The following is a 12,883-nucleotide window of genomic DNA, read 5'->3' as shown; positions in this document are numbered from 1 at the left end:
TGAAATAGCAAAAGATGGGGATCAATCTAAATGTCCCTCAATAGTGGACTGGTCAAATAAGCCACAGCAATTCCAAAAGACGGCGTAATGCACAGCCACGAGAAGCCAACGGATCCAGGTTCGTCGAGGTCACCACAAGCTTAAATCCAAAGTTCAATCCTCTTTCTTAACACCCTTGGCCCCCCAGCAGCATGTGACCCGGTTAAGCACGCCATTCTTCTTTTCCCCTTGGCCCCTGGAGACCCCGTCTGCTGGCCGCTCCTTCTCAGTCTCCAGGGCTCAGTCCGTGGTCCTCTCCTCTTGCCATCCTCACCCCTCCCTTGGTGCGCTCATTAGGTCTCCCGGCCTTAAGTACCACCCATAAGCTGTTGGCTCCCCAATTTCTCTCCCCAGCCTGACCTTGCCCCTGAACTCCAGACTCCTTATGCAACCACTTATTTGACATTTGATGTCTCCGTCTAGTAGAAAATAGAATTCCTGGTTTCTTGCCCAAATCTCTTCCCTCTTTCCTATCTCAGTGGGCAACTCATCCTTCCTTTCAATCAAAAGCCTTGAAGTGAGTCTTCTGTTTTCCTCACATCCTGTATCCAATTGGACATCACAATCTGTCATCTCGACCTTTAAAATCGATCTACAGTATGCCCACCCTTCCCTGCCTCCATGCCCCTCACTTGGCCGTGTCCACGCTCACCTCCTGCCCAGACCGTCACGGTGGCCTCCTCCCAGCTCTCCCAGCTCTCCCAGCTCCTGCCTGTTCCCCCCATGCTCACCGAGTTGATAAAAATAGACCCTTCCAAAGACACTTCACCGTGAAATTTCAGAACTCTGGCAACAAAAAGATTTGACAGGCTTCAGTAGGGGAGAAGGAGACAGAAAATATAAAAGAAGCAAGAATCAGAACAACAAAGAATCAAGAATCAGCATGGTTTCAGACTTCTTAAAAACAATTCTGCAAAATTCTGAAGGAAATGGATTTCTGTCCCTGAATTCTATCACCAGCCAAACTATCATTCAAGTCAGAGGGGAGGTTGAAGACATTGCCAGATGGGCAAGGTCTCAAAAATTTACCTCCCTTGAAACTTTTCTCAAGAAGCCACAGGTTATTCCAGGAGTTAGCTTAAAAAAGAAAGAAAGAGAGAGAGACAGAACGAACTATTCAGGTTTTCAGCTTTAAGGCATCTTAGGGCAAGTTTATTATTTTTTTCTCATCAGAAGTGACCAAATTAAGATGGTGAGACCTCTGTCTGGGATATCTTTGTCCCCTCCGTACTCTACCCCCCTCCCCAACCACTACAGGACTGATTATGTGCCCCTTATGTTGAGGTGACCACTGATGTACTGTCCTGCCTCCTTTTAAAAAAGGAAAGAAAATTACATTTTTGCCACCGATTTAGCCATATGAAACGTCTCATCACTCTTTTATGAGTCTGAAGCTACTGTCTCTTAAAAGTGCAATCTCATGCATTGTATCAGCCAGTGCTGGAGAAATCTTGAATAGCTTATGTACAAAACTTTTTTTAAATTTTATATTATTTCGAAACTTTGCTTCTTTGGGATTGCAGAGCACTGGCCACCCCATCTGACTGTGGGTGCTCTCTACAGTCTGGGCTGTCTGTATGCTGAATTTTACAATTCCTTTCCCCACCCAGGTTCCCTTTTTGGTGAGGTTTCTGTGAGGTCTATTAGGTGTGCATCCTGCAGCTTACTGGCTTAAAATGTACCCTCCTTGGTGTGGTCTCTTTTGGGGGCAGATTGGGAGAAAGAGAAACCAATAATGCAACTGTTTCAATATTGAAAATTGAAATTTCTTTTGGAAATAAAGAACCAGTCCCTCCAAAAAAAAAAAAAAAGAAGAAGCTACAGGATGTAGTAGCCCTACCCAAATGAGAACATCACCAAGAAAGAGGAAGAGCTGGGATCCAGCACACAGGGGAGCTAACACAGGAAGGAAGAGGGGAGTCTCCAGGATAATGATGAAGGAAAATCCCAGCCTGGCAGCCGGGCATCCGGGGTGGAGGGCAGTCCGTCCAGATAGGAACACGTGATTCCTGGGACAGGTGTGGTGAGGGCTGCCAGTGGCAGCCTGCCAGTCTGCCAGCTGCTGTTGTTTTGTTTTGCTTTGTGTTTTAACCTGAGGAGAAAATGGCCAGGTGAACGTGACCGCATTCTTGTCTGTTCTTGACTTGCTTTGACAATTGCAGATGGAGATCCTGCTCTCCCTCCATGTCTTACTGCCAGATCCACTGAGGATACTCATTTCCCCCCAAAAAATGTGCTGGTTGGTACACTCCTGACAGCTTGCGGAAGGCTGGGGTGTTCTCAGAAGCAGACCTGGCCCTGTGAGGGGCCCTGTTTGTGGGGAGCCATGTGTTTTCTAGGGCCCACTCGTGCCCTTGCCCACTGAATTCTCCAGAAAGGGCTCATGCAGACTCTCAGGGAAGCTGACGACAGATTTAGAGCCAGATGTGGCCCAGCTCCTCCTTGCTCAGGGGCCTTCACGTAAGACTGGCCAGACTGCCTTTTAATTATGCAGCCAGACAGCCCTTGCTCTCGAATCAGTTTTTAAAAACTCAGCCACATAGTGGAGAAACAGAAAACCCAAATAAAGCCTGTCGTCTAATTAAAAATATCGTACTCACGTAAATTTGATTTTGACCATGGTTCTATAAGATGCTGATTATTAGACAGAACCGGGCAAAGGGTATACTGGAACACTGTACTATCTTTGCAACGTGTCTATAAATCTTAAATTATTCCAAATTAAAAGAATTTTAAAAACTGTTCGATAGTATAGTGTTGGGGGATCCATGCATAGGTGATAAAATATAAAGAAAAGCAAGCAAATAATTAACAGAAGTCATGATAAAGATCCCAGGGGACTTGAGGGGGCGGGGCACAAAGGTGATGTCAGAGCCACTGATAATAATCTGCTTCCTTACAGGTTTTTAAATGGTTGTTCTTTAAACTGTACATACAGATTTTATATTCTGTTCTATGTTATGTGAAGCATAACACAGTTTAAAAATTGGGGGTAATATGTTGCTCAATGCCTAATTGTAATCTCCTACCACCAATGACAGTCCCAGCCAGAGCAAACAGGCAGCATCAAAGTTCTCAATTCTGTGTCCTTGGGAAAAAAAATCCTTCCCTTCAAACAAAACCAACTCCCAAGAGGCCGTTCCATTCCATGAACGTGTTCCATGATTTTGTTGTTCCTTTCCTAATATATCACTATTCGTATATTTAAGATATCATTGCTCCTAAGGGCAAGTCAACCACATTCAGTGTTATTCCATCATTGTTCTCAGATTTTTTTTTTTAATTAGGGAAGTTGTAAGTTTACAGAAAAATCATGCATAAAATACAGAGTTCCCATACGCCACCCTATTATTAGCATCTTGCATTAGTGCGGTGCATTTGTTGCAACTGATGAAAACACATTCTTATAATCATACTATTAACTATAGTCCGTGGGCCACTTTTGGGTTCACTGTTTGTGGTGTACAGTCTTATGGATTTTCTTTAAATTTTTATTCTAGTAACATATTTATGACCAAAATTTCTCCCTTTTAACCACATTCAAAACTGTATTAGCGCTTGCACAATGTTGTGCTACCATCATCACCATCCATTATGTTTTCAGATTTTTAACCCCAGCTCTAGCTTCCTCCCAAACCACCATTCAGTGATCACTCCCAACCCTTGAGGAAAAACAGGCTGTCTGCATGCGGCTCACCCAGAAACAAAAACTTTCTGCTCGTCTTTCTTGGTTGTTACAACCACCTTGTAATGAGGATGCATAAAGCACCCAACACTTCCTGAGTGCTTTAGAAATGTTGATTTTTTTTCCGAAGGTAATTTTTAATAACATTGACTTTTATCCCTTATATATTGACTTTAAAATCTTCCTCCACCCCTCGAGAGGACTCCAGTGGAAAAATATAACCAATATAGTACAATAAGTACTTGGGCAAATAAGGAGAGCTTACATTTGGTGAGGGCTTGTTTTTCTCGAGGCCCTAATTCTGGATCATGGGGAACCCTCTTGCCCACCCCATGATAGGACAGTGCTGGGCAATGCCCCTGGCTGCCACCGAGGATGTAATAGCAGGTGTTCTTGGGCAGAGGTTTGACGTAGAGACAGTGGAGCCCAGCATTGAGGCCCCAGGGGCAGAGGGTCCTGGGAATGAATTCCAGTTGCTTCTCTGACCCTCAGTTTCCTCTTCTAGAAAATGGGGCAAGGAATGTACGTAATCATGCACATCATGCCTGACACATAGTGAGCACCCAACTGGCTGTGGCCATGATTATGACAATGAGGCCTCAGATGAGTGGGAGACTGAGTGCAGGAGGGCTGCTCTGAGTCTGGCACTGGAAGCTTCCATATCTGAGAAGGGAGTCACTCTTCCTTCTTGACCCAATTCGAGGCAGGGTGACATCTCTCTCCCAGGTGAGCTGTGTCCTGGGCACGCCCCTCACCTCGGTGGCTCACAGGTCCCCTGATGTGTGACATCACAGACAGTCAGGCTGAAGTCATGGGGGCCAAAGGCTGGGATGGGAGGAAGTGGTTCTCTGCTTCCCTCTTCTTCCTGGTCTCAAATTCTTAGTCTATTTTGGAGACCCAGCACTTAGCTGAAGCAGAGGCTCTGGGGTGTGGGTGCTGGCCAAGGCAACCCCTGGCAAGGAAGGCGGTATAAAGGGGCACTATAGAAAGTGGGTCCATGCTTCTCGTAGTCATGAGGATTCATTCATTTACCCAATCATTTAACAAATCTTTATCGCACACCTATGGTGTGTCAGACAGACAAAATCGCTGCCTTGCTGAAACTGACAGTCTAGGAGGGAAGTTAGACAATAAACATAATAAATAAGCGAATATTATAGTCTGTATGAAGGTGATGGGTGCCGTGGGAAAATATGGTGCAGGCAAAGGCAGGGGGTCGGCAAACTACAGCCTGAGGAGCAAATCCAGCCCACCATCTGTTTCTGTACAGCATGCATGCTAAGGAAGGTTTTTACAATTTTTTAATGGTTGGGGGGGGGGTCAGAAGAATAATATTTTGTGACATGTGAAAATTATATGAAATTCAAATTTCCATCTCCATCAGTAAAGTTTTATGGGTACGCAGCCATACCCATTTGTTTCCGTGCCGTCTATGGCTGCTTTCAAGTGGTAAAGGCAGAGCTGAATACCTGTGACAGAGACCATGTGACCCACAGAGCCTAAAATATTGAAGATCTGGCCCTTTGTAGAAAAAGTCTTCAGACATTTGGCTCAGAGCGTCGGGAGAAGTGTGGGGAAGGTACTGCAATTTTATGTTACATAGGAAGGATCCTGAGAGGGTTGCACTTGATTCAAGTCCAAAGGCAGGAGGGAGGGCTTTAGCTACCAGGTATTGGAGTTGGACCTAATCCTGGCCATCTGGTTCCAGAGGCCTGGCTTTTACCTGTTCATGCCATCTCCCTTCTCTGTGTGGATGATGTAAGCCACACAATGAAATGTCATGCAGCAATTATAAAAGAATGTTTAGAAGAGTCCAGTAAAAATAGAGTCAAGCAAAAATAAAATCAGGCTATGGTATGATCACAACTCAACCTGAATCCTGTGCCCAGGTTAAAAAAAAATGCTCCATTGACGGGTATCCACTGTTACCAGAGGTAGCTTATGGACACTGAGTGGTGGAGTAAAATCCTGTTTCAGAATAATTGTAGCTACCATTTGTTGAGCTCTTTCTTTGCACCCTGACCTGCATTAAATGCTTTACATGTTGTATCTTTCCAAGCACTTGTGAGGCAGGCACTGTTATGCCCATTTTAGAGATTAGGATCCTAGAGCTTAGCGAAGGGAAGGCACACCCAAGAAGTGGCAGAACCAGGACTCAAACTCAGGTTTGTCGATTCCCTGAGTCATCAAACTCCTCTGGCTCTTTCTACATTCTAATTTTTCAGTAATGAGGTGATTTTTCTTTCATAATGGAAAAATACTTCAAAAAAGAAGTCTCCTTAAGAAAGTAGACTCATTTATGTTTATTTTATTAACCCTGTGTATTAACTACTTTGATAAAACTTAAAAAGCCCTACCTCACACCATATACAAAAGCAGTTCCAGAGAGTTTGCCAAGCTAAATGTAATGAAAAATAATAAAGCTTTTGGAAAGTGATATAAGACAATATCAGCATGATTTGGAAGTATGGAAATATTTCCTAAATTTAGACATAAAAATCATTTTTCATAAAGGAAAAGATTGATAAACTGGACTACACTAAAGTTAAGAACCTCTGTTCATTAAAAAATACCATTAAAGCGTGAGAAGGCAAACTATAGAGTAGGAAAAAAATGTTTGCAGGATATACAACTTTCAAATGGCTCATATCCTGAATATATAAAGAACAAATCCATTAAAAAGAATGGACAGCCTAATAAAAACCAGGAATGACTCTTGAACACGCACATCACAGAAATGGATATCCCCAAGGTGAATAAACAAATGAAAAGAAGTTCAGTTTTATTATGTTAGGGAAATGCAAATTAAAACCACAATGAGATATCACTCATTGTGATATGCATCCACCAGAATGGCTAAAAATAAACTTCTGACAATGTCAAGTGTTGGCAAGATGTGGAGCAATGGAAATACCCAAACATGGCTGGTGGGAGAAGAAATACAACCACTTTGGAAAACTCTTTGGCAGTATCTGTAAATACCCCCCCCCCCACACACACACACACTCTGACCAGCCATTATGCCCCTGGATTTATTCCCAAGAGAAATGTGCATATGTTTACCAAAAATGTGTGCTACAATGTTAAGAGCAGTACTATTTGTCAGAGTCCAAAAAATGGAAGGAACCAGACGTTTTAAGTCAACAATTGGTAAATAAATTGCAGTGTATTCACACAATGGACTACTACGCATCAATGAGTAGGAATGGATTTCATTATACATGCAACCTGGATGAATGTCACAATCATAATATTGAGCAAAACAAGCTAGACACAGCTGTATAATTCTATTTACATTATGCACAAAAACAGGCAAAATGAAATTACCATGCATAGGGAGGCATACTTAGGTGGCAAATCCTAAGTCATGTAAAACTCAGGATTGTGGTGACCTTCTCGGGGAGGGAGAGAGCAGTGCCTGGGAGGGGGCCTGAGGGGCTTGTGGGAAGCCGGCAGTATTTTATTTCTTCACCTGGGTGGTGGTTACAGAAGATGTGTTCACCCTGTCATAATTTGTTAAGCTGTATGTTTATGGACTTTTTGGTATGGATGCCATATTCACAATAAAAGAGGTTTAAATAATTTTAAACAGCTGTAGAAAAGTAGGATCATCATAGTCTCAGCTTGCAAACAGGGTAGACCAGATGTTTCGGGTATCAGAATAATTCAAAGTGATATGTATGGCATTTGCTTTGTGCTTGCCCTGCTCTAAGTATTTTTGTGTTTTTTTTTTATTATTATTATTCTATAAACTTATCTAATCTTCACAACAACCCTGTGAGGTAGTTGCTATTATCATCCCCATTTTAGGGCTGGGAACTGAGGCACAATGAGGTTAAATAACTTGCCTAAGCTAGTCAATGCCCAAGCTAGATTTAAACCCAGGCCATCTGGCTCCAGAGTAGATGCTCTGTTCACCACCACAAGATTATTTTCTCTAGCGAGTAGACTAAAAAATAGGGAAATGGGAGTATATTTCTCAAAGCACAAAAGTATCCAAAAAAGGGAAACTAGAAATAGTGCTACAGCTGTCTTGAGAGTAGGGGAAGGGTGGGGGCATGAGCAGGGGTGGGGGGTTGGTGAGTGACCCGTGAGCCTCATCCACCTTATTGGGGACCAACGGCTCTAGAAGTCAGTAAATCCAGAAAGCCACTCTCTGTGATTTTGATTCCACGGGGCTTCAACCTGGATTAGTGGATGGAATTCAGGAGCTACATGAACCTGGATGGGAAAAAAAATCACCTGTTTATTTTTACTCCCCTTGAACCCAGCTGTTCTTCAGGTATTGTCTAGGGATCCTGGGGGTCCCCAAGATCTTTCATCAGAGCCTTTTTGGATCTATTTTCATAATACTAAGTTGTATTTGTCTTTTTCACACTCCAAGAGCTACCTGTGTGATGACATCATCACTGATGATGAATAGAATGCATTTGTGTGGGTTCTTGTGTTTTAAAACTTCTGTTTTATTTTCTTACATAGGAAGTATTAATAGATATGACCTACTTATACAAAAGCTCTTTGGGTTCCTCAGTAATATTTTCTTTCTTTTCTTTCTCTTTCTATATATTTTTTTCTCCATAATTTTTAAGAGTGTAAGGCTTAAGGACCATGGCTGTAACCTTAATTTAGCACTTCTTTCTGACACGAACAAGGACAACAAACAAGACTATTAGCAGAACCCAGGGCTTTGTAACCAGAAGAAATCACAGATGTTTTAAAATCCCATTCAGGTTGTTCAGGAATCTCAAATATCTTCTGTATGCTCACCAAAACTTCTAAACTACCACAATTTTTGGACTTGCTGCTAGATCTTGAAATTCAATGCATTAATAAAGAAGCACATATATTACTGTATCATATATTTGCTTTAAAAATACTTTTATATCTGTAGTTGAATATAATTGGTTTCCTTTGTAATCTGGTGTATTTGCTTTATGCATGTAAGAACATAATTCTGAGAAGGGCTGTCATAGGTGTCTTTAACACAAAAACAGTCAAAAGAACCCCTGATTCTGGAAGATATCCAGAACAGCTAAAAATAAGGGGAGGTTATGAAGCTCATTACTGCACAGGAGAGGCTAAACCTGCTTATAATTGTGCCTAAGAGTCTACCCCTGAGTACCTCTTTATTGCTCAGATGTGGCCCTCTCTCTCTAGCTAAGCCACCTAGTTGGGTGATCTCGTGGCCCTCCCCCCTACATGGGACCTGACTCCCAGCGGTGTAAATATCCCAGGATATGACCCCCGGGGATGAATCTGGACCCAGCATCGTGGGATTGAGAACATCTTCTTGACCAAAAGGGGGATGTGAAATGAAATGAAATAAAGCTTCAGTGACTGAGAGATTTCAAATAGAGTCGAGAGGTCACTCTGGTGGACATTCTTACACACTATATAGATAACACTTTTTAGGTTTTAATGTACTAGAATAGCTAGAAGTAAATACCTGAAACTATCAAACTCCAACCCAGTAGCCTTGACTCTTGAAGATGATTGTATAACAGTGTAGATTACAAGGGGTGACAGTGTGATTGTGAAAACCTTATGGATCACACTCCCTTTATCCAGGGTATGGATGGATGAGTAGAAAAATGGGGACAAAAACTAAATGAAAAATAGGGTGGGAGGGGGGGATGGTTTGGGTGTTCTTTTTTATTTTTATTTTTTATTCTTATTCTGATTCTTTCTGGTATAAGGAAAGTGTTCAAAAATAGATTGGGTGATGAATGCACAACTATATGATGGTACAGTTGATTATACACCATGATGACTGTATGGTATGTGAATATATCTCAATAAAACTGAATTAAAACAAAAGAAAAAAAATAGATTGGGGTGATGAATGCACAACTATATGATGGTACTGTAAACAGTTGATTGTACACCATGGATCATTGTATGGTATGTGAATATATCTCAATAAAACTAACTAAATAGATAGATAGATAGATGATAGATAGATAGATAGATAGATAGATAGATAGATAGAATTTACAATTGAGGGCCCGGGACTGGAGATTGGTGGTGCTTGAGGGCGGTTAAGAGCCTGGCTTTGTATTATATTTTAAGCTGTAATGGAGACTGACAGGAGATGGGGGTTGGTGGGGATCCAAACAGCACAAAAGGTTCATCCGAACTCTGCCCCCTCCTGCCTGCGGCACCCAGTGCCAACCTCTGAAATCAGTGTCCCTAAACCACACACACCCCTATACCCTGAATTTACAAAGTCAAATAGTTGGACCATTGAATCCGCAGGCAGGAAGAGTGGGCAGCACGGCACCCCCAGACCTCTCTTTCTCTCTCGCGGCTCCTGAAGCCATTCTCGATGCTTAAAGAATTCACAAAAGTTTACACAGGGAAAACTCACACTTGCCCCCGCCCCCCAGGCCCCTTCCCCAAAGTGGTTTCTGGAGTTTCTGCATTCATAACAACAGCTGATTCCTATCCAGCTCCTACTTTGGGCCAGGCCGTGTTCTCAGACACGAGGGTGACGACCCCCTCAATCCTCACCGCGGCCTATGGGGTATGTCTCCATTTTACAGATGAGAAAACTGAGGCCCAGAGAGGTCAGTATCTCGCCTAAGGCGCGTAGCTCGTCAGCCGCGCTGTCCTTCGTGGATTTTGAAATTTTGTTTTCAGGATGCCCTCGGGTCGTGGGGAGGAGTCCGTGTGGTCGGCTTAGGGTGGGGGGTGGGCGGTCAGGAAGCCGGAAGTCCCTGCGAGGAAGAGGATGCCCGCGCGGCGGGAAGGGAAGGGGAACCCCCCCCACAGGGTCCCAGCCTCTGGGTCCCGCATCCCGTGGGGCCGGAGATTGGGGCCGGGGGCTGTGCTCCGGGGCTTCTCCGACTGTGTGGGGTGCAGCGCGTGGGGGACAAAAAACAAACAAACAAACAAAAAAACAGCCTTACGTGTCCTGGCGCTCACCTGGTGGCCGGCTTGGAGGTGGCGGCGGCGGCGTAGCAAGCCTTCCCGGGTCCCCTCTTCCCGCACCCCGCCCTGGGGGTGGCGGGCGGGTGGGCGTGAGGCGCCCGGGACCGGCCAGACCTGTGGGACGCGGGGCCCTGGCTGTCTGGGGAGCCCGTCACCCCGAGGCGGCCTGCTCTTCCGGGGCCGGGACGGCTGTGGGCGGCGGGAGGCCGGGGCGCCTGCAAACTCATAAATACCGCCGCGGCGCCGGCTGCGGGAGACGCGCGTGCGGGGCTGCCGGCGCCCCAGAGGGTGAGCCGGGGTCCGGGAGGGCGCCCCCTGTCCCAGCTCCCGGCCGGCTCCAGCCCGGCAGGTCCGCGGGGAGCTGGAGCGGGCGGGGAAGGGGTGGGGAGGGGCGTATGCAGAGGCGGGACCGGGGTTGCGGGTGGCGGGCCCCTGGAGCGGGTGCAGACGGGACCGGCAGGATGCCATGCTAGGCAATCTGGGCAATAAGGTCGAGGAAACGGGGGTTGCTAAGAAAAGCAGATGGAGTGCTGGGTTTGGGGTGTCCAAGGGCAAATTTCCTCTCGGGACTCCCCACCCCAAACCTCTTTCCTTGCCAGTGAGCCAAGGTTAGAGCTCAGGAGCCAGGTCTCTCTGGGTTCCCATCCTGGCTCCTCCACACCCCCAGCTGTACAAATGAATCTCAGTTCCTCAGTTTCCTCATCTGTGAAGTGGGGATGATGATAGTGGAAGTGCTACGGTCGTGGGATCTGGAGGCGATTCCACGAGTTAAATGTGCACAGCGCACAGTGAAGCTCAGAGTGTCGCTCTATAAAGATCATGATTGTGGTTTTCTCTCTCCAGCATCTGGATAACCATCCCCCTTGAGGATCTTCCCATCATCCTGCCTCCCTCCCCCACGTCATTGTCTGACTGTCTCCATTCTCCATCCTCCATCCTCCCAGGCCCTACCTGCTGTCCCTGACCCAGTCTGATCCGCTCACCCACCCCACTCCCCAATTCCCCTACCATGCACCTCCTTCATCCCTGCTGGTCCTGCTGCTGTCTGCTCATCTTCTTCCTGGGAGTCCAGGGGGCCCCAGGGGCTCCCAGCGCCACCCCTGAGCAAGTCCATCTCTCCTACCCAGGTAAGTGTCTGTGACCCCTCCCCACACCTCCCCCAGAAGGGTGCCTCATGGTTGGATTCAGGAATCTCACATTGATTGCCACGGGACCTTGGGCAGGGGGCTTGTCCTGCCTGAGCCTCAGTTGTCCGCCTCTGTTAAATGGGGATTGCAAGCAGTGGTGCCTCTGGCTGTATGGGAAATAGGAAATGATTATGGTGTCTAGTCTATAGTAAGCACCCCCTAATAGGGGCTGCTTTTGTCCTTGCTTATTGTGTCACTGGCATATCTCTAGGAGCTGATGCATTAGTGCACAGTAGACCCTAAAAGCAGTTGTGAAGGAAATCAGTGAACAAATGATGACAGAACCAGATTGCCTAGCCCCCTCCATCCCTTCTCACCTCCTCCCAGCAAGGTGTGCTTCTGACCCTTGATCAAGGCGTGGTGGTGGTAGAGTATGGGCTCTGGGGCTCTGGGCCCTCTCGACCCAAAGTACCTGAGTTTGGATCCCATCTTTGCTAATACCTGCTGTGTGACCTTGGGCAAGTGACTTAACCTCTCTGGGCTCAGCTTCTTTATTTGGACAGTGAGGTAATATTAGCCTGACGTCACAATGGCATGGTGAGGAGAACAGTGCTTAGCATGTAGCAGTGGTCTCAGGACTTCTTTCTAAAAATTATAGAGAATCTCAAAGAGCTTTCATTTACATGAGTCATAGCTATCAATATTTGCAAGTTAAAACTAAGACATTTGAAAATGCTTATTTATAAAGTCCTTTTAAATTAGCACTAATAAATATTATATATTAATACAAATGATATTTTAATGAAAAATAACTAATTTACAAAATGAAAATTTTGTGAGACATGTGGCATTGATTTACTTCTTAGCAAACCTCTTTCAGGTCTGGCTTACTAGGAGACAGCTGGGTTCTTCTCGTATCTGCTTTTGCGTTCAGTCTGTTGTGATGATGATGTTTACATGCTTTAGATGATGTATATGCAGAAAATCTGCTCTCACACAGACATGCCTTTGAAATAGGGAGACATATTTTAAAAGCAGTTTCAGATAATTGTGGGCATTCTTCTTTGATACTATACCAAAACTCATCAAGCAGTAGTTTCTC

The 12,883-nt window shown here is 45.1% G+C and overlaps 2 protein-coding genes across 2 annotated transcripts in view; one reads left to right on the top strand and one right to left on the bottom strand.

Annotated features, from left to right (window-relative positions):
• Positions 1–6,871: 6,871 nt before the first annotated feature.
• LOC119521177 (vegetative cell wall protein gp1-like) lies at positions 6,872–11,559 on the bottom strand. Its single transcript, XM_037819226.1, has 3 exons — positions 11,555–11,559; positions 10,649–11,086; positions 6,872–7,945 (listed from the first exon to the last, which is right to left on the bottom strand). The coding sequence occupies exons 1-3, from the start codon at positions 11,557–11,559 to the stop codon at positions 7,936–7,938; spliced, it is 453 nt and encodes a 150-aa protein (XP_037675154.1). The 3' UTR covers positions 6,872–7,935.
• A 104-nt stretch (positions 11,560–11,663) lies between these two features.
• The window catches only part of ACP7 (acid phosphatase 7, tartrate resistant (putative)), a 33,357-nt gene continuing 32,137 nt past the window's right edge, over positions 11,664–12,883 (top strand). The window contains exon 1 of the mRNA XM_037819225.1: positions 11,664–11,781. Coding sequence (XP_037675153.1) covers positions 11,664–11,781 — 118 coding nt within the window. The remainder of the gene's footprint in view (positions 11,782–12,883) is intronic.

The sequence above is a fragment of the Choloepus didactylus genome, chromosome 27 (assembly GCF_015220235.1).
Source record: "Choloepus didactylus isolate mChoDid1 chromosome 27, mChoDid1.pri, whole genome shotgun sequence".
NCBI classification, from domain to species: Eukaryota; Metazoa; Chordata; class Mammalia; order Pilosa; family Megalonychidae; genus Choloepus; species Choloepus didactylus.
The sequence above is the reverse complement of the archived record's forward strand: the minus strand, read 5'-3'. Positions and strand labels throughout refer to the sequence as shown.